This window comes from Carassius carassius, chromosome 37, assembly GCF_963082965.1.
Source record: "Carassius carassius chromosome 37, fCarCar2.1, whole genome shotgun sequence".
Taxonomy (NCBI): Eukaryota; Metazoa; Chordata; class Actinopteri; order Cypriniformes; family Cyprinidae; genus Carassius; species Carassius carassius.
The window spans coordinates 15577057-15599924 of record NC_081791.1 but is presented as its reverse complement, the minus strand read 5'-3'; the positions used below and the strand labels follow the sequence as shown (position 1 = coordinate 15599924).

The following is a 22868-nucleotide window of genomic DNA, read 5'->3' as shown; positions in this document are numbered from 1 at the left end:
TAATCAATTGGTTTAACAGTGTTTCACGGTCTTGTATTAAAAACGTGATTCATATATATAACAGTCAGTGATATGAGCCAGAGTAAAAACCAGTTTCATGGTTCAATTCATGACCCTCAAGTCAAGACAGATTAGACCTGATTGGGTTGTTGGTGCCATATGTGACCTACAATCTGCGCTCTGCTTGTATTAGTAGACAGGAGGGACGCCAATCTCCCTAGGCAAAGGTTTCCATGGAAACGACCCCTGGATTTTCTAGTCTGCCGTTTTGCAGTCCTCACTCATCTTGAGGCTGAATTATCCTAGATTCCTTTATGTCAGTTCCATATTCTTCTGCTCTATTTCCTCCCTCTCTCGCCCCCTCTCTCTCTTTCCCTAACTCTCTGTCTCTCTCTTTCCTGTGGTCTTTCCCTCTCTTGCTCTTGCTAAGACATCTGTTGTATGCCATTTGGAATTTCACAGAAATGTGTATAATCATGCTCTATTTTTAATGAGTCATTATGATTTTCCTCATCAGTCAATGTGCATACTATACTGTTTTATGACTTGCGTGACAGTGATTTACAATCTGAAGCCTATTTATTAATTTCATTCGTTCTTATGTTTTTGACCGAACGTACTAAAAGAAAAACGGACATTTTTAATTGTAACTATGCTAACAGCTCCAATATTCAGGATCTGAAATGATATCTGAAATGCAGTGATACACTAGGTAAAGTCACCAGGATTGCAATTATCCATGTATGAGGGCTGAAGTACTAATGGAAGTTTTCACATGGGAGTCAAAGGTCACGAGCGAAGGTGTTGAGAAACGAGGCCATTTGTCTTCTTCACACCAGCCCCTTGTGTGATCTATCATCTGCGTAATCTTCAAAACCATAAAACTGCAAGTGACTCAAGGGATTAGAGAACTATTTGATAGACGACCACATGTGTTACTCTATCAGTTCACCCCCTCAACCCCCCTGCGCCCAGACAGCACATTTTTCACCCAAACTCCAGGGGGCACTGTTGCTATAATATGAATTTATAGTGTCATTGATCAACCAAATGAATTCCTGGCAAACTACTTGGCTTGTGAATCCAATAGAAGCATGCTGCTAATGTCAAATTCCGTAATAAATAATGATTTCCTTAATTTAAATGCCGCAGTGCACAGTGTCTTTTCTGTGACTTTTGTGTTATTTATTACTTATTAGTCATTTATTCATCATTTATTGGATAACGTTGTACATTTCACCAGCTGCTAAAATGTATAGAAAATAAAAATCAATAAAAATATTCATTTAAAAATAATAAAAAATAAACTACGGTTTAAATCTTATTATGCTAACAGATTTATTAATTTTTATTTAGATTATTATTCCAGTTTTAAGATTTTTATTTTTTATTTTTAGAACAGTTTATTATAAGTATTATTATATAATTATAATAATAATAATATATATAAATTAATGCAAATGCATTAAATTAATGCAAATCAATACATTTAAATTTTTATTTAGAAGATAATTCACTAATATAATATAATATAATATAATATAATATAATATAATATAATATAATATAATATAATATAATATAATATAATATAATATAATATAATATAATATAATTAACAGTATAATATAATAACAGTTTTTATCTTTCAGACACTAGAGATTATCACGGTGTTGAGCATCACTCTCGTCATACAGTCGTTCCCGTCCCCTCGTCTGCGTTTCATTGGTTTCGTCCAAACTTGCTTCAGTTCTTCCAGTTCAATGGGGTTTATTCGAGTGCTTGCGATCATAGTGTGTTCACAGATGGCCTGCCGGACAAGTTTTCAATGAATATTCTAGGTCTTTACAGTCAAATGCCCAAATTCACGGCAATTATGGATATAATTCGTTTGTTATGGCTAATTCGGATTGTGTGGGCTGTTGAAGGTAAGAGCATGTGTCTGTCAAACGTGCGCGCTTTGAATTGTCTGTTACTTTTTACGCTACATGATGCTGATGATATTGATTAAATTAAGATGATACTTTTTTTTTCAAATAAAGCCGTCGATACTAGTGTTTTACAGTCATGCTATATTATCTCAAATTAATTGCTTTCGTTTCCATTTAAGTGCACCGAAAACAGGTGCACTGCAACTGTCTGTGGGTATAAATGAGTTAGAATGGCTTTCCGTCATTCTCCATTTACATCAGCACAACATAAACTGTTAAATCAGAGCAAAAGTTAAAGGGATTGTTCACCAAAAAATGAATTCTGCCATCATTTATTCACCCTTATGTTGTACCAAAACTGCACGGCTTTATTTCTGTGCAACACAAAAGATGATGTTAGACAGTCTATTCAATTCTCTTCCATCAAAGTAAATGGTGAGTGAGGCTCATTCCGCCTTACATCTCCTTTAGTGTTTAACAGAAGAAAGAAAGTCATACAGGTTTGGAACAGCACAAGGGTGTAAATGATGTCTCATTATCAAGTCTCTCTCACAGAATGGTGTTAGAAACATTTGAGAACGTATAGGCTTAAATCTAGTGAGTTGTCTTGTAACTAGAAAGCATTTTCTGGTATTATAAAAATATGCTTTATAGGTGCCCAGAATCGTGTTTAGCTAGGTTTTGAAAGCCATAGAGAAGTATTGTTATTGAAAATAAAAATATCTAGTCCTTTCCATAGTACATCTTATCTGTAAAAACTCCAGTCTTTCTGTAATTGAGATTCTCACTAGAAGTCATTAGATTCTCAATCATTGCGCTTCTAGAAGTTCTGTACCCGTTATATCTTGGAGTAGGTCCTTGTTGGTATGATGGACTTGTTGCAGCAAGACATAGGAGAAAAATGACAATTGTTACACATTTATTTTTAGCATGATTTCATCTATGATATCATCAGCTTATTCTTAATCACTCACATAATTCACTCTTAAAAAAATGTTCCAAAAGGAGGTTTGTGATGCCCCTGAAGGACCATTTGGCTTCCCCAAAGAACCTTTCGGTGAACAGTTCCATTTGCTCTTTAATGTGAAGAACATCTGAATAAGAACCTTTTTCCACTGACCACTATAAATAATGTGCAATGGAAAGCCATCCATGGAGGATATTAAAGGTCTTCATGGAACTAATAGATGCCAGGAGAGAACTTTTTTTTAAACAGTGTAATGATTAATTTATATTTTTTACCTGTTAAATAGAAATTTCTCTGTGGAATGTCAGATGAGAGTTATGCTTTATCTATTATGCTATTTTAATGATAAAATATCAGTTTATAGTGATTCACTGTGAACAGGGCCTACATGATGCTTAGCCATACCCTAAAAAACACACCATCCATTTCTGTTTGTTTGGTTCTGTCTGATGGATGTGAGCAGTAAAAGCTCATTTATCACACCTCAGAGCAGATACAGATCTTGGGAGAGAAATAATCGTTTACAGCATCGAGAAACACATGACTTAGGCTGCGACTAAGGACATGGATATTTCCTCAAGTGAATGAGATTGTCTGTGTGAATTAGACCCCGCTTTGACTAATCTAATGAATCCATCCTGTTTCAATTTTGTTGGCTGGTTTCTTCGTTTGCCTAAGGGCAGAGAGTAAATGATTTGCTGTAATGTGAAGAAAAACATGGCTGGACTGCCACTTAAGCTCCCGTTCTGTTTTGTTCTGTCAATCCCATTGAAAGCTATAATGACAGGACTGTGCAGGAAAAGCAGACCCCCTCAGCTTTTGTAGAAAGTAGTGTGCATAAATTATAGTGGCTGTTTGTTCCAGTAGAAATACACTCATTTCACAGGATTTACTAGTGTATCTGACCCATACTGTATATCGTAAAAGTTTTATTTTATTTTGTTAAATATTTTTAATTATATGCTTTCAAGGTGCTATTTATTCATTCAAAATCAAAAATGCCATTCATGCATAAAATGTAAATTAGTTCAGGTTGTAAAATGTTGATATGACTACCTTCCAGATTATAATTGTATGTTATATACAGGTATTATAGGATTAAATGAATTTAAACCACAAAAAAAAAAAGTTTAGTTTAATTTAGCTAAATGCTAAGGAATTATTTCTCATTTTCATTTACCTTGATGTACTAAAATAAACTAAAAATAATAAAATAATAATCAAATCTTTAAATTTAAGTAAAAATGCCAAAAAGCAACAAAATTCAATTAAATTAAATTCAATGAAAAATAAAAATATTGTTAAAAAAATATTAATAAAAAGGATATTTTAATATTAATAACAATGATGCTCCCGATTCCCTACACATTTATTGCTAATTAAAAAATATTATTATTACTTTGGGGAACAACTTTTTAAAATAAATAAATGCATTTTAAGAATTATAGTCTCCTGTATTCATAGTAGAGTGGAAAAGTTACTTTTTATGTGATGGTTACATCACTTTTTTAATCTGGTATTATCTTTTTCAGTTGTCAGTTTTCAAAGCAATTTGAAACCATTATGAATAATACACTAATGATATGACCAGGATTTTTCTAATATTTTTCCTCTTTGTCATTCCGTCAATGACCCTCTTGTATGTCATTGACTATAATTGTGGGAGATTTTTAACGCCTGCAGTTGTTTCTGACCTTAACTGGAGTATACAACCACCAACTTTGTTTTCCATACAAAAACAGCAGCCATTTATCCAGGGTCTGTGCACAGGGCACAGGGCACAGGGCACAGGGCACAGGGCACAGGGCACAGGGCACAGGGCATAGGGTCTGTGTGATGTGTGTCAGGCCAACCTCAGTCCTAGCTGCACTCCCCCATCCCTCTTTATTAGGACCAAGACCTGCCTCTGGCATCTGCAACATCTTTCCGAGCCTTTACATAAGCACGGCAAACCTGACCAATTTCAGTCACGTCAGACAGCGCTGCCTCTGCGGCCTGTCAGCTTTGCAGAGCGACAGACATAACAAACTGTCTCTGAATCAGTGAATTTATGGGTGATGGGAAACTGGGAGTTTCCATATGGCCTCTGATGAAATGACAAGATTTTATCCACAGGCTTGAGAGGGGGTCAAAATGGTGAAATTATCAGGTATCCAAGAGGGACTTGCCATCTGCTTGACAATTTAATTATCCATCTGTCTCTCTGTCTTGTTGAGTGATCATTTTGAATAAAATGAGGTGAAATGGATTGTCCTCTTAATGTTAATTATTAGCCAGTTTGATGAGCTCCGTCATGTTGATTTAAATTCATGCTATTTTTGAGTGCAGAGATGAGGGTACAAAACAAATTTGGTTTGTAAACACATTTAGAATCTCATTTAACAAAATGTCAAAGTGCCAGCTGTTATCGAGGAGCAATATCTCTCTAACCACCACACATTTGTGGGCAGACGTTTTTTAAATGTAGAGCATAAGCAGGGTATAGTGGTCAGTGTGAAGAGTTTAAAGTAGCAATTCATCTGTTTTATGAATGTTTTTAAAAGACAAGGAAATAAGCAACACACAGGACAGGATGATATTCTGTAGCTTCTCTCCAAAGTCGAAGAGAATAGTGCAATATTGCAGTACTATTAATACTGAAGTCCTCCAGTTTTATTTTCAGTTGTCAATAATTGAGATGTCAGATATGAGTTGCATTTTTATGAAATGAGAGCTTGTTCACAGTGGGATTCAAGAGACACAAAAGAAGTGCCAGCTTCAGATACCTGAATGTTATTCAGCTTCGCTATTGATGACGGTCATTACCAGGGAAATAATAAACCTCTGGAACATCGCCACTGACCAATCAGAATCAAGCATTTCAGTGAGTCGTGGAGTGCAGCAGTTGGGTTCTGGAAGTAAAATACCAAACATTTTTTCCATGGGTTGTTGATTTTTAATGATAACTAATAAACATTTAAAGGCAGACCAACTGTGAGTTCTGAGGTTGTCTACTGACGGAATACAATATACCATCCGCAGATGAGCACTGACCTCCGCCTAATCCAACGAAGCACCAAAAATGATGTAATTGTGTCCCCATTCTCTCAAATCACAACTTAAAGGGATAGTTTACCCCAAAATTTTTATTTTGTCATTATTTACTCACCCTCATGTTGTTCCAAACCCGTAAGACCTACGTACATCTTCCAAACACAAATTAAGATAGTTTTGATGAAATCCAAAAGTTTTCTGTCCCTGCATGGACAGCAATATAACTACCACGTTCAAGGCTCAGAAAGGTAGTAAGGACTTTGTTAAAATAGTCTGTGATATCAGTGGTTCAACTGTAATTTTATGAAGCTACAAGATAGTTTTTGTGCATAAAGAAAACAACAGTAAAGACTTTATTTAACCATTTCTTTTTCTTCTGTGTTAGATCATGCATTCATGACAGTACCATGTGTGTGATGCTGGAGCCGGCATTCTGATGCAGAACCTGGATGCGCTACGCCTTGTTTGCAAGCAGAGAAATGCACAAGTATGTGTCCTGGTACTGTCATGAACGCACGTCGAAGACTGACACGGAAGAGAAACTGTTGAATGAAGTCATTATTTTTGTTTTTCTTTGTGCACAATAAATATTCTCGTAGCTTTATAAAATGTATTTGATCATGGTAGTTCCCTTGCTGTCTGGATCAGAAAGCTCTCGGATTTCTTCAGAAAATCTTAGTTTGTGTTCCGAAGATGAACCGAAGGTCTTACAGGTTTTGAATGACACAAGGGTAATTCATTAATGACAGAATTTAGATTTTTTTGGGGTGGGTGAACTATCCCTTTAAAATGTATTGTTTATATGCAATCAACAACTTTAAAAAGATAGTTTTATATTTCTTCATTGTTTTTAATTTGATTATGTCATTCTCAATAGTTCTTAGACCACAGGAACCAGATAAGTCCTCTGCACAATCTTACTTTCCTGCAGCATGGAACAACCTGCTGGTTTCGTCTGGCCAGAAGAGAACTGGCCCACCGACTGAGTCTGGTTTCTCCCAAGGTTTTTTCTCCATTCTGTAACCAATCGAGTTATGGTTCCTTGCCGCTGGTCTCCTGTGGCTTGCTTAGTTGGGGACACTTATTTTCCAGTGATATCGTCGACTTGATTGCACAGATACTATTTAAACTGGGCTGAGCTGGATGATGACATCACTGAATTCAATGATGAACTGCCTTTGACTGAAAATTGAGTGTTTATTATTGTCCTTTTGCATTGAGACAGTATTTTCCTATTTGATACTGTAAAGCTGCTTTGACACAATTTGTATTGTTAAAAGTGCTATATAGATAAAAGTGACTTGACTTAGGATTGTAATTAGGAAAAGGTTATATACCTTTATCTTTTTGTCTGCTTTTCAAAAACTTTTTTTTCTTCAAATCAAAGAGTGTACTGTTGTGATTCACATCATAGCTGGTAGGTTGTTTATGACTTATAGAGATTTAATGATGTAAAAGCCCTTTTAGAAAAAATAATGTGAAAAATGTCAGGCTGATATCATTATAATATCATTATGAAGAAAAATGCCAAAATAACTGAATGGAAACCTTAAGAGTTTGGCAAAAGTTTTAATAATGCACATTAAACACATAAAGTTTTTTTTTATCTTCTTGGCTGTGGACTTTTTAATTTGACATTAGCCCAAGTAAGCCTAACACTGATAAATTGAGTCCAGTAGTTTCTTGTGTTTATCTGATGAAGATTTATTTGAACATGTGGCTTTTTCTGCATTATTGTGTTGTTGTTAATTTGATGAAGATTTATTTGAGCACATGGCATTATTATGTTAGTGCTTATTTGATTAAGATATATTGGATCATATGGTACATTAAGCATTTCACACCAGTCAGATCTGCATGCCACCAAGCTGGAAAGATGGTTATCTTCTTGCTACTAGTACAAAAAAAAGAATGTTTTTATGCCAGTCCATACACACAGAATGGTGCAATGTAGTTCTGCCCGTTTCTGAAGTTTGGCTCATTCACTATACTCACAGGTGTCTAATGGACTGCATGCTAAATTGATATTTTATTTCTTGAAAACGAATTTGTATATAAATTATAGTCATTGACCTAGAAGCTTTACATTCCAAAGTGAACCTAATGAAAAGAAAAGAGAGATCCCTAAGCTAAAAAATCTCTATTGAGAGTGATTAAAAAAACAGATGAAAAGTTAATTTGCTCCGATAGCCTGAAGCTGCTAATTTACTCTGATCCACCAAGGATCTGATCTGCAAATGGATTGTTGTTGAGTGATCTTCAGTCAAAACCTTCTCAACTGGAACCATTTGGAATAAATTTGAACCACGTTCTTTATTTGTTGGTATTAGATTTAAGATTATAGATATTTATCTACTCAGTAATCTTATTAAATGGAGAGAATTTGCCTCAGGTCGTGGCTTCCGTTTTCCATGTATAATTTTGATCAGTGTAAGCTTCATTATGTGTTTCTCTCATTTTCAGGTATTGAATGTCTCGAAGCAAGCAAAAATGATTATGAATGGACATCCCAGATAATAAGCCGATATTGCATAACCATAATATCCTCAATAGTAACAGGCGCAGGCACAGTTAATACACAGCGGTTTTGCCGTCAGAGCAGAAGCGCTCTTATTCCACAGAGAGCTGACATAAAATATTGAAATTCAAAAAGCTCACGACCTACTTCTCTACTATCCTCGATTTTCAAACTGTGATTATCTGAAAACACAAGGGTCTTGTGATGCTTCTTATAATGTCCACCTCCTCATACATTAGTCATGCAGACTGAATTTGTATTCAGTGCATTCAGTAGATTATTTCTAAGGTACTATATTTTCCATTAGTAATTCATAAATGTACTCTGCATCTCCTAATTTCTGTACCTTTGATTTAATCAATAAATGTCTTAAGCGAATATACACTTCTGTTCAAAAGTTTGGTGTCAGTAAGAATGTTTCTTTAAAGAAATTAATACTTTTATTCAGCAAGGATGCATCAAATTGATCAAAGTGTCAGTAAAGACATTTATAAAGTTACAAATTCTGTTCTTTTGAACTTTCTATTCATCAAAGAATCCTGAAAAAAAGTGTATCAATAGTGTGAGAAAATCTTACAGAGCCCATACTATTGCATGGTAGTGTATGCAAGCAGGGTCAAAATTAGCACTCAAAAAGCTCGAAACGTGTTTGGGTTTGGCCTGTAACTGCAAAATTGCATGGTCTGGATTGAATAATGATAATCTGACCCTCGCTGATGTTTATTGAAGTGAGCGATTCAGTTGAAAGACTAAACCTCTTCCTTTAGTGGGAATCTAGGAGCTTTTTTATTTTTCCAGGTCTATGCGACAACAAATGGGTGTAATATTCAATGAATCAAGAAGTCTCCAAAAAGAAAATATTCAGATCAAAAACACAGAAAGACAGACAAGACATTGTTGAAGGGATAAAAATCTATAATGCGAAATATGCTTCAATGGCCTATATATTTTCCCAGTACACCCACCATTCGGCAGGTGTGGTTAATTTTGGCCTCTGAATGTGACTGGTTTGTCTGCTTCAGGGCGCTTTTTCAGCTCCTGGCCCACATTGCCATAGAGATGAGAGTTGTAAATTGGGAAAGCTGGGGATTAGTGTTGGGTCTGTAAACTGTGAGCAGGCTGCTCCAATGACCCACTGCTCATTCAGCGCCATCACATTTGGCTCCTGTCTGCAAATGTTAGACAGTCACATACTGTAGCAGAGATGTGTAGGGGTTTATATTCAAAACGTCCCCCTGATGTCTGCTCAGAATTCTGACATAACAGAGTGAGACAAATCTCTTGTTGGACTGCAGCGAATGCTTTACTGCCGCTGTACCACAGACATGTTTCATCGATAGTTTTTGTAGGTCAATAAATCCCAATTCTGTATCCAACAAAGGATTTATGAGGAAAATGTTTGTTTGATTTCTTAAAGGGATAGTTCATTCCCCCCATAAAATGAATATTTTGTCATACTCACGTCATGTCGTTCCAAATGATTTTCTCTCCTGTGTGCAACACAGAAGCCAAAAAGTCTAAATGTTTTTCCGTAAAATTCACTAGTCACTGGTGTCAAATGTTGTTTTGTCCCAATATAAACAATTGGAAAGCTCTTTAAAATACAGTGTTGTTATTGTTTCAGTAACTGATACTAAAAAGAATTTTTGATAATTAAACATAAATAATATAATGTAAAAAGTAATAAAAAAAACAAATAGCAAAATAGAACTAAAATATTAGATTAAAACTACAATATAAATATTAGATTAAAACAAAAGAATTGTTGCATTATCAACTAATTAAAACAGAAGTACTTACATTTCTAAGATTAAAACTGAATTAAAAAAATTAATAACAATAAGCCAAATAGAAATATAAAAAACTCAAATAAATGACAAAAGCACATATACAGAAAACAATATTAGTAAAACATAAATTGTAATATAAACTGAAAATGTAAAGAATTTAAAAAATGCATAGAAATAATGCTTAAATTAAAGTCTGAAAATATTATTTTATATAACACAGAAGAAAACACGTGAGGATGAGTGTACTGTATGATGACAGAGAGTTTATTTTTGGCTGAACTGTTGCTTAAAGGATTACTGTGAAACTACAAAACCATTTCCTTCTTTCTATGTCAGGCTTGTCATCGGTTGCAGACTGGTGCTATTGTTCTTTTGAAGATGGATTGTGAATTTACACACTCAGACACACTGCGGCAGTCCCCATGGTCTAGTGAATGTTTTAGCATCCCACCCACAGGTTGACTGACGGATCTGGAGCACAGAAGATCAATGCACTCTGTCCTGTTTTTGGATGCGGAATTCTGAGCATGTCCTCACACTAGTTCACGCTTTCACGATGTGTCATAGCTGCTCACTGATGGGCTTGGAAGCTATTGATCAGTTTAGAATATCTATTACAATCAGTGCTGTTTGAATCCATCATGTACTGGAGACATGGTGTTTCAGTTACATAATCATGTTTACGGTTACAATTATTATTTTTTATTTTTTACATTACAGCAACAGCCCTCGAGCTATGTACATGAACTAGACGAGATTGGTCAGATGTTCTTGCTTTAATGAGATACCATCTGTGCAAGTAATTCACACGATCAAGATCACATTTATTTGATTACTGATCAAGCTGGAAGAGTATTTTATTTCCAGGATAAGATTAGATTTTGAATCTTAGATTATCAGACTTTTGGATCCTAATGTATGTCAGTAACAAGCAGTATATAATATCAGTGTTGCATGTGTTTATACGTGCGTGCGTTGGCAATATTTGATATAATGGAATGTAAGACTGTAGGGATCTGCATAGTTTGTGTGTGTGTTGTGAATGATCAAAGCTGGATTTAATTAACTTTACATTAATTTTTCAGTATGTTTCAAGGGCAATGTTTGTGCTTCTTCCGTCTGAATTAAACAAACAAGAAAGCCAGTATTGGAGATCAGGACAATAAAAAGCTTTATGAAATGAGAATGTACTATATATCAAGGCTCATAAGATTGAAATGTTCTGTTGATTGTTAAGAATGTAACCAAAATAAATCACAGTTGATTCATCTTTACAAATGGACCTCATATGTGACCCTGGACCACAAAACCAGCAGCGCAGGTATATTTGTAGCAGTAGCCAAAATTACATTGTATGGACCAAAAAAGTAAAGATCGTGTTCCATGATATTTTGTAAATTTCCCACCATAAAAAAAAAAAAAAAATTATAAAAAAAATATATGTATATATATATATTTTTTTTTTTATTAGTAATATGGATTTCTAAGAACTTCATTTGGACAACTTTTAAAGTGATTTTCTTAATAATTTTATTTTATTATTATTATTTTTTTAATTCTAGTTTTTCAAATAGTTGTGTCTCAGCCAAATATTGTCCTATCCTAACAAACCATGCATCAATGGAAAGCTTATTTTTATTTAGCTTTCAGACTAAATCAATTATTTTTACCACAGCACGTTGCCTGTTGCCTCGTTTGGGCTACCTTGTTGAGCGCAGCGGCACTGAGAACATAATATTTCACACACTTTCATTTGTTTTATTTTCCAAATGTAATAGGATTAGTCCAACGAATCATTTGGTTTGTTATGCACACCGAACCGAAAGCTTTGTACTGAACGGTTCAATACAAATAAGTGTATCATTACACCCCTAATTTCCACATAATTTTTGGTTATCTTTTTTAGTTGCAGCCTGAAGCCCTGCATATAATTAAGTTCTAGATGTGTCTCATCCAGGTCTTTTTACACAATATGTCCCGTAGCATGGAAAGGAGTGGCCATAAAAAAGTGTAGCTCACACACTAGATTCACAAGAGCAAATTAGACTTCAAATATTTAGCTTCTCAGCCACAAAGTGGTGTTTACCAAGTCAGTTTAGATTTGTTACTCATAGTGTGTACTAGTTTCTCCACTTAAAGTTACCCTGTTGATATTTTCTCACTTGTAGTCAAATCAAGAGGGAGGATTCTATGTTTATCACGTTTGACAGAAAAATCAACATTTCTTAATCCTCCCTGCTTGCTATGCCATTATGTATGGGTATCTTGAGATTTATTCATCTGCATTTAAATGCCATGCTATGATACATATAAAATTACACATAGCACAGATATCATGATGTCCCAAAGAGAGTGATTTGGTAGGAGGATGATGAGGTTCTATGGTTTTGGGGTGCGTGCTTGTGTTTACCGCATCGGCATGGCTCAGCATGTGCAAACTGGGCAATGAAATTAATAAATAAAAAAATGTGGGACTGAAGTTGTGCCTTGGCACGCTGACCTAAAATCCAGTGAAGACTCGCCATGTTTCCCGTGGGATTAATTCAGTGTGGCATACAGAGTGTAGCGCAGCCTGTAAGGATTATATGTACTGGACTTGGGCTCCCGCTGCCCTACTTTTCATTAAAATATAGAGAGATAGGGAGATTGCATGAATGCCTGGACAGATGGAGTGGGGGTTTGATTAAACAGTGCACCAAGAGTGGGAAATGCTACCACTTTCTCTTTCAACGCACAGACAGTAATGTTCTGATTTTCATTATATTGTTGCATGGATGTTTTATTTGAATGCATGAGGCTGTATTAGTAATCGTGTTTTGTGCTTTTTTTTGTTTGACCCGTGGGCTTATAAAGTCTAAGAGGATTGTTTGTTTGCTCTTGTATTTTCCTCCCGGCTTCATCATATTCTCACATTCACAGCATTAAACACAGCAATGGTGCTGTTCCTGAGAGAAATATCTTTGGTTGCCCCTGAGCTGCAGAAGCTGCTGAAATATAAATGAGACACTTAATGGCTGAGGCTGTATCGAGCCAGTGTTTACAGGGATGCCAGGATTTTGTGTCACTGGGATTCTGGCTTCGATCTCAGGAAGTCCTCTTGGCATTTGCCAAATACCGATTCATAAATGCCACGGGGAGTCTGTGTGTCACACTGGATGTGTTTATGTTGCCTTGACTGAGGGCGGCCCATATGCCCTGGCAGGACCCCAGTGCTCATCCCTCAAGACATGAAAAATGCTCAGTCACGTTTCTTATATACATGAAATTAAACAGCTATACATCTACTACAGCTTTGGACAGATGGTATTACTCTAATTTTTCTAAATATTTAGGAAAAAAATTTCCCATCTCCATTCTGAATGTTTCAAGCTATTGGTTTATGGGATATTCAGATTAAGACCATATCAAAATCTAAATTTGGAAAGTTTTGTTACTTTGAAAAGAGAAAACATTTTGGCAGAAGTTTCTGGGAAAACTGACCAGAAATACTGAAGAATCATCGTGCACTGCATCAATTTATTTTGTCCTTCAGAAATGAGGATGTCCCATTAGAACCTGCCTCTAACTAGCATATAATATGTATTTATTTCAAATTTACATGGCAGGATTTTTGAAATGGCCTTTATAATAATGACAGTTATTAAACAAATACTGGACACCCTTAACATCTCAGCCATAGTCCAGCATTTTCATTCATCAAGTGCCAAATCTGATTAAAAAATCATGGTCATTGCAAGTGCCTATGTAAAACAATGTTAATCTCCAGTTGGGCATTTACTTTTTATGAATTTGAACAAATCATGGTCTTGAAAATGTTATGGCTTATCAAATCACAAAGGTTGTGATGTAATTAAATATCTGATACGCTGTGAGTTGCATAGCTCAGCGTGGTGCTGTGTTATTTTACACACAAGCAGCTCATGATTCACTGTTTTCAGTGTCTCGCAATTAGGGGTGCACCGATCGAGATCGGCCGATCGTTAATGCGCATCTCGTCAGTAAAGCCGGTTCTGTGAGTTTGGGACACATATAATGTGCATATGAAAACACAATGCACATCAACCATCTTTCCAAAGTTGTAATGATAATTTTTTTGTAAATCTATTAAAGGGATAGTTCACCCAAAATGAAAATTAGCCCATAATTGACTCACCCTAAAGACATCTTAGGTTTATATGTCTTTCATCTTTCAGACAAATCCAATCAGAGTTATATTTGAAAACGTCCAAGCTTTATAATGGCAGTGGGCGGGTGTTATTTCGTGTGCATACGCTAGTTAGTGGAAGTAATTACGCTATAAAATTTTAAATATGGATATTTTTCTTACAAAAATGCATTGATTCGCTACAGGAGGCCTTTATTCATCCCCCGGAGCCATGTGAGGCACTCTTTATTATGGATGGATGCACTTTATTGGACTATTGGAAGAGCCAGGATGTTTAAATATAACTCTGATTGTATTAGTCTAAACAAGAATGTCATATACACCTAGGATGGCTTGAGGGTGAGTAAATCATGGGGTAATTTTTATTTTTACAAAAATTATCATTTTAAATCTTTGGGATAAAATTCATAAACATTGAGAAAACAGCCTTTTGTATTATTTTTCCATTTACATTGGGAAATATATTGGTGGATGGATATTGGATATTATTTGTGTATATTCATTTCCCTTATTTTTATGTTTAGACTAAGATAAAAATATCAAGAAAATCTTTTAAAAACACACTCATAATTAAATAACATGTAAATGTGATCTTCTGCCAGTCTTAAAATTAATAGATTTCATACTTTATAATGTTAAGATGCCTAAATTCACTTAGTTTTTCATATTTATTTATTTTGACAAACTATTTTAGAATTTTATAATGGCCACAAGGTAAAAAAAATCACCTGCTTTGTGGTTTCAGCCAGACTTTTATTATCAATGCATTCCTAATTTGTTCATTTGTATTTTGTTTCCTTAGGCCAGCTTCAAAGCACTTCAACAAATCTTTTGCACTAAAACCCTCTCTAGAGTCTCATTATGCTGATTTTGGCTGTATGCAGAAACCGGTTGTACCTGGCTAAATAATTGAAACTGTCATATCAGAGTCATGTTTCTGAACTATTTTGTCCAATTTGCCATATTGAATAGAAAGGCACCCTCTGTCATCCGGGGCAATTACAAACTAGATGTGAAGGGAAGCAGATGTTAGAACATGGTGTGATCTATCAACTGTGATGGATAACACTTCCAATCTAGTAATGGCCATTTGTAACATTTGATTAACAATAAGAGTAAAATGGGCGCTGTGAAATGGGCAACTGTTATTTTGCATCTCGGTGTGAGTCATCCTTCATTTAACATTCAGAAAAGCTATCCATTATGCATCATAATTATTGTTAAGAGACTTCTCACAAATGCTCAAACGTGCAGTAAAAGGCTCTTGGCAGCAGCATTGTAAACTTACAGGTTTTTGACATGCATTTCTTTTCAGATGTGTTGATGGACTCCACGACGGCAACGGCAGAGCTGGGCTGGACGATATATCCATCACTGGGGGTGAGCCTTATTGAAATAATTTAGATGATCAGACCTAGCATGAATGAATAATTCAGCGCACAAATTCAGTGTGACTCATGTAGTGCAGCAAATAGAAGTTGAATGAATTCAAAAATAAAATTATTTTTAATGCAATCCATGTCATTTGTCTCATTTCTGCACATTTTTACCTTAGATGTCATAATGTGCCTGTAATGGTGCGAAACCACGAATGAACGTTCCATAAATATGCAAATAGCATGAAAAACAAGTTTTTACTTTTATAAACACATTGCTTATTCAAATGTTATTATCTTTGCTTTGGTCCCAGTGGGAAGAGGTGAGTGGCTATGATGAGAAGATGAACACCATCCGCACCTACCAGGTGTGTAACGTCTTCAACGCCAACCAGAACAACTGGGTGCGCACCAAATACATCCAGCGGCGAGGAGCCCAACGGATCCACGTGGAGATGAAGTTCTCCGTGCGAGACTGCAGCAGCATCCCTAACGTCACTGGCTCTTGCAAGGAGACTTTTAATCTGTACTACTTCGAGTCTGACAAAGACGTAGCCACCAAGGTGTATCCCGCATGGATGGAGAACCCTTGGATCAAGGTGGATACCATTGCGGCCGATGAGAGTTTCTCCCAGGTGGACCTGGGCGGTCGTGTGATGAAGATCAACACGGAAGTACGCAGCTTCGGGCCTGTGTCCCGCAAAGGTTTCTACTTGGCTTTCCAGGACTATGGAGCATGCATGTCACTCATCGCCGTGAAGGTTTTCTATCGCAAATGCCCTCGAGTTATTCGGAATGGGGCCATCTTTGAGGAGACCTTGTCAGGTGCGGAGAGCACCTCTCTGGTGTCTGCACGTGGCAGTTGTGTACCTAATGGAGAGGAAGTGGATGTTCCCATTAAACTGTACTGCAATGGAGATGGGGAGTGGCTGGTACCTATCGGGCGCTGTGTGTGCAAGGCCGGGTATGAGTCTGTGGACAACGGGACTGTGTGTAAAGGTGAGTTTTGTTTCTAATTCAATGCTGCTTACTGAGTATTAGAATAATGTGTTATTTGTTCACCCTCATGATATACCAAACCCATATTCTGTGATTTTTGAGGGTTTTCTTTTTAAGATCAACAGGCTGTCAAACTCCAAATAGGACAAGTACTTAATATACTCATGCACTTTATTCTGTGTCTTCTGAAGCTGTATGGTTTCTGGTAGACCACAGTATGAATCATTATCATTCAAACCTGTACCATAGGCATCCTATTTGAGAGCTGCAGCTAAAGATCAAAAGTGTACATAAAGACAATGTATATAAAGTTTGTGTTGTGTGCCTTTAGGGGCTTATTGCACAAAAATCTTCTAAAAGAAGTAGTTAAGAAATGTGTTCTTATATTCTCAATTAAAAAAATTAATTCTTGATGACAGAAAATATTGTTATAATTCTGATTAACTGGCATGATGGAAGTTCAGCACTTGGTTTTGCTTTTTTTATATTGTTTTCAGGAATTCTGAAACTGAACTGAAAAGGGATAGTTCACCCAAAAAGGAAAATCTGTCACTGATTACTTGCCCTCATACTGTTCCAAACCCATAAGACCTTGTTCAAGCGAGACTCACTACATTACTGTGTCTTGACCATGGTAGTACCCTTGCTGTCTATGGAGGTGCAGAAAGCTTTCGGATTTCATCAAAAATATCTTAATTTCTGTTCTGAAAGACATTAGGTTGAGTAATGACAGATTATTTTAGGTTGAGTAATTGCAGATGTTTGGGTAAACTAGGCTATCCCTTTAAGTTTTAAGATGTTTTAATAAAGATAATAATAAGAAAAAAGAAAACATTCTTAAAGGGGTCATATGATGTTGCTTAAAATAACATTATGTTGTGTATTTGGTGTAATGCAATGTGTTTATGTGGCTTAAGGTTAAAAAAACATTCTTTTCCATATAATTTACATTATTGTTATTCCTCTATGCCCCGCCTTTCTGAAAAGCTTCGATTTTTACAAAGCTCATTGTTCTGAAAAGCGAGGTGTACGCTGATTGGCCAGTACATTGTGACCAAGTGTGTAACGGAAATGTTACGCCCCTTAACATACTGTGATGCCGTGTTTCCAGGCACGACGAGACAAAACCAATAAAACCCATTACATTGAGGCATTTGTTGCATCCAGTGGTGACATAATTATAATGATTATAATGACTTATACTGTTTTTTTTATGTGTTGCTTTGCGTATCACACTGCGTAAATATAAAACCATGTCTTCATTTGTGATCGGAGAAACGACAAACAACAAGCACTTCTCTACACTGCTCAAAACTAACGTTTGAATCATCAGTGGTAAATTCTTTAAATATTAAAAATGGACTACAGGCTGTGAGTCAGAGGCACCAGACTGTCCTTGCAAAGTTGGAACTGCCCCACTTTATAGAACAGCCTTTATGCACAGACCCATTGTAGGCTAGTCTGCAGGTTCAGGAAACAGACCTCCATAAACACACTGCGGATTCGAAGAAGGAGCAGCTGGCCAGCTTGCGGCAACCACATGTGACGACCCCTGGGTGGACTCCGCTTTGTCCATGGTGAAAGCCGATCCTGCGATCCACAGAGCGAAGTTGATGTATTTCCTCAGTGACCAGCATGGATCAGCTGTAGACATGACAAAGTGGATATCGTCCTCTTTTGGAAGGCCAAACAAAGTATTTTTGCTTTCACAACAAAACACACAGCGTCTCAACAACATGGCGGCAGCTGCAACGGCGATAATAAAAGTTATGACTTCTTTCTTTGCATTAACATTTGGGCGGCGTTATGATCACACATTGATGTAGACATGTGGGGGCGTGTTTAAACGAGGCATTTTAGGAGGGCGTGGACAATTCTTAACTTTTATAAAGAATATCTCTTCGAATTTGAGACTTTAGTCTTTGCAACTTTATAGATCTTCTTTATGCACCAAGACGTTTTTACACTCCGAAGAGAAAGGAAAATTTGAAATCGCATCATATGACCCCTTTAAAAAATGTTATATTCCTAATGTAGTTTTAATTTATGCTAACTTATTCTTACCAGAAAATTAAAAAGTTGACTCGGTTAGTAGTTTTGTTAATCCATCTCAGAAGATATGAAATATTAAGTTATTTTGGCTTTATAGAGCTTTATAGAACTTTATAGTTCCCTTTTGGATCTAGACAGCAGCACCTGATCTCGATCTTTTAAAGCTATTTTTGTGACTAATGAAGATAGCATCAAAATGAGAGTCTGAAACCACATTAAGCCGGGTAATTAATATTTGAAAATCTATTTCATTTTTGGATGAGTTTCTTTAAAGTCTGTCAGTCTGAACCTTGTCTGGTCTGCTTTGGTTTTAATGGCACACTAAAAAGTTAAATTGTTGTTGTTACTTGGGGAACAATTTCCAGCAGATCTGACCCTATGAAAGGACGTTTGTTGGTGTAACTGAATGTTGTCAGATTGATTTAGACGTTACCACATGAAGCACATTTTTAGGTAGCCTGACAAAACTTTTTTTTTTTTACAGTTCCAGATGCCAGCAATGATAAATAAATAATGAACAGCATCAGCTTCAGCTTCAGATTTCTGCACAATGAAAACGAGATACATTGCCAAATTAAGAAAAAGCCTGCATGCAGATTTACAGTCATTTTACGCAATGACAGAAAAGGGCGACTTAATGTCCTTCCTGAATGCACGCACACATGTTTCAGAGTCTTACTATTGAAAGATGCCCTGCAGGTACAAAACATTCACTGGCCTTATCCTTATGAAAGCCAGTTGATAGACACTGGGCCATTGTGTCCTCCAGCCTGTGTCTGCATGTGCAGTGGTTTTCTTACAGTGTTCTTTCAAACGAACTGTGCACATGCGCATGAACACAAGCACTGACCCTTAAAACTGTTTTTATAACATGAGATTTTGCCGTTATTCTTGGATTACTCAACAAGAAAGTAGCTCTCTGTGTCTGAGAACAAGGGAGCCGTAATGAATAGAAATCCTCCAGTCAGTTGTAACGCTGCATTGATAGGTTGGAATGAATAGAGGGATTTGGGTAGAAAAAGGTGTTTTTTTTTCGCCCTCGCTCAGCACTCTGCAGATATGATTACATTCAAGGAGTGCAGGGCGGCGATGAGGGAACGATTTTGGCAGGGTTCTCCTGGGTACTGTTGACAGAATCTAAATTACTAATATCCCCCCATCTGGAGCAGCTGATGGATGGAAATCGGCAATATCTTGGGCGAGCACAAGGCAGACCGTCTCTTTTATTTCCCCTGGTGTTAATCCTCCTCGCTGCCACCACTTTAATGACACTCCTAATTGACTAATTTGGAGTGCGCGGGGGGAGCTGGGTGGACGCTTTGACGCTGCTCTCCCTGGCGAGTCCATTCAGAAATCAAGCACAACTAATGAATCCCCCTGTGGTTGTTAACCAAGGGCTGCATGTAGACAAATGGATTTATGAGTTCCATTTTCTGTCTCTAAAGGAAATATGCAGTAGCAGTACTCATTAAAGCCAAGTAGAGACATAATGGTCTAATTGATAGCGAGCTTGACGTGTAATTCTCTTATACTGTAATGTAACTGAACAATGGCACAGCACTGCATGCTTCAGGTCAATGGAACTTCAAAAGCCCTACGTGAGTGGTTTCATCTCAGTGGCTGTGTGTTTTTAGAGTCTTCCAGTGCTCAACACTAAGGATTTTGTCTGCTGGCTTAGTTGTCCTCCTCATAAAATTATCATTTTTAGTTATGTTTTTTTAATAATTGGTTTTGTATTGTTTTCTTAATAAAATAAATAATTATAAACCAAATGCAAATGCATATACATATATTTACATATTTAGATTTTTTTAAATGTATTAATTAATTATATATATAATATTTCAATAAAGGTTTTTAACCACAACATTCAACAACATTGAATAGTTTAAGTTTTCAAGCAGGAATAGCTGTAAATTATACTGACCCAAAACTCTCTCACACTGGCCTTGGGCCATCGGGCTATTCTCATTGTTGAGCCCTGTCAAATATTTAGCCTATTGAAACATGACTAACAATCTTTATGAAAGGAAGTACGGGTGTCTTGTGCCAGGAACGCCTCTCCTCTCCATAGCCAAGAGCTGAAACTCACCCACACCTCAAATAATTATACTGGTAGCACTAATTCAGTTAATCCAGCTGACATTCTGACCCTCTCTGTCCTTCTCTGGAGATCTTCTTCAGTCTCCTCGCTATCATTCAGTTGTGGTTTGTGATGGATATTATTGACTGGCTTTCTAGATTGCATTACATTAGTAATTACATAGACCTTAAGGTACAGTCTCTGCTTGTTTTAACGTTTAATGATTATAAATAGTTAAATTCAGCCGGACAGTGTTGGCCACAGATGAATAACCTCTACTGTATGGAGCTGGACTGTGGCCAATCCCTCAAGCCAAACCAGCCTGGGTCTCCAAACAAGATGAATGTTGGCAGATTTTGCTTATATTGTGTTATGGCCAATCAATACATTCCTCCACGGACAGCTGCAATGTGCATTTGTTTTAGTATGTTGACCTTTCAATTAGAAGTAATGGTTTTGTTATCTTGTTATCTTTGAATATGAAATAATTTTATTATCTAGGGGAGTACCTTAGGCCTAAACCTCAGTTATTTAACTGATTTGTTAGAGTAAGCTCAAAGCTAAAAGCTTGCTAAAAGCTTAGTAAATCAAGGCTGTGTATTCTTAATTATGTAAATGGAATGTATCTGAAGTGTCACATTCGCTAAATCCAATAATAAGTGTCTGCTGGAATGTTGTATCTATCTTTTAATCTTTCACGGTCACTGTTGAGGGCCACTCAGTGACCTTTGTGCAATGTTGCCGCTGTTTAAAAGCTCTAGTTTCATGTATTTACGCCGGATAATGTGTTCAGATGGGCACTATAGACCATAATGTACCAACACTCTGTGTTTTCAGCACGTCGGGGTCACAAAGTCTGTCTGATCCTCAATTTTACTTCAAACTTCATGACTGTAGATATTTTTCCTGACATATAGAGAGAGTTTCTGACTAATTGTGAGTATTCTGACTTGGACACAAATGACTCTTATGAGCTAGTTCTTTCTAATGAATTAAAACATACCGTGTTGGTTCTCATAAGGCAGTTCTGGATAAATAATCAGGTTATTTGTAGATACTTTAACAACTTAAACACATTTAATTTTAGTTATTTCCCAAGGCAGCATTTCTAATTTGCATTAAAAAAAAATCTATATTTTTGTTTTATTTCATTATTATTTTCATCTAAAAAATATATTTAAATGTTTTAGCAAAACTGAATCAAAGTAAGGATATCATTATGGATGCCCAGCCCAACAGTGCAATAGATCACTTGGACTTCTTCAATGTCATCACATTAGAAATGGTTCTAGAATATCAGGCATATGACACATTCACCATGGCACAGGGTATTGTATATGTCTGGATGTAATTATATATATGGCAGCCAGTGAGAATGCATTGTGGATGTGGGGTCTGGAAAGTCCCTAGATGAACCGTGTTATTGGGCATGGCAGTAAAGTAGGGTGCTGGAGTTTGTCTCCTGAACTGACTTTATCAGGTACAGCTCTCTAATCCAATCTCAGCAGCACATTGCTGCAGGGAGGTCGTCTGCTACCTTATTTGTTCCTGTGACACAGGACGTATTTCAATTTGTTTCGCCGCAGCACTGGACGTAAAGGGACTGCAGTCGAGCTATAAGGAAACCAAATCAGATTGGTATTTGTCCATGTAGAGGAAAACCACACACATATAATACCTGCATATTTAATTTGCACACTGACAGATGCTATAGATGTGCCTCTTGCTTGCCCTTGGGTTGCAGGGTTATGTTACAGTCCCTAGATATTAAATCATAAGCTTTAGCCTTAAAAAATAGATCTCATACTTCTGAAGAAGGGTAAGTGGTCATGCAATGCAATGCACTGTCGTGGTCAGTTAATTCATGGAATTACCAAAAAAGGTTATTAAAGCTGACTTAAACTGTGCATGCATGTAATATATTTTATATATATTATATACAGGATATATTTAC

The 22868-nt window shown here is 36.4% G+C and overlaps 1 protein-coding gene across 2 annotated transcripts in view; it reads left to right on the top strand.

Annotated features, from left to right (window-relative positions):
* Positions 1 to 1764: 1764 nt before the first annotated feature.
* The window catches only part of LOC132118159 (ephrin type-B receptor 2-like), a 76235-nt gene continuing 55131 nt past the window's right edge, over positions 1765 to 22868 (top strand). For both annotated transcript variants that reach the window (XM_059527765.1, XM_059527764.1), the window contains exons 1-3: positions 1765 to 1928; positions 15720 to 15784; positions 16095 to 16779. In XM_059527765.1, coding sequence (XP_059383748.1) covers positions 1829 to 1928; positions 15720 to 15784; positions 16095 to 16779 — 850 coding nt within the window. In that variant the 5' untranslated portion in view covers positions 1765 to 1828. The remainder of the gene's footprint in view (positions 1929 to 15719; positions 15785 to 16094; positions 16780 to 22868) is intronic.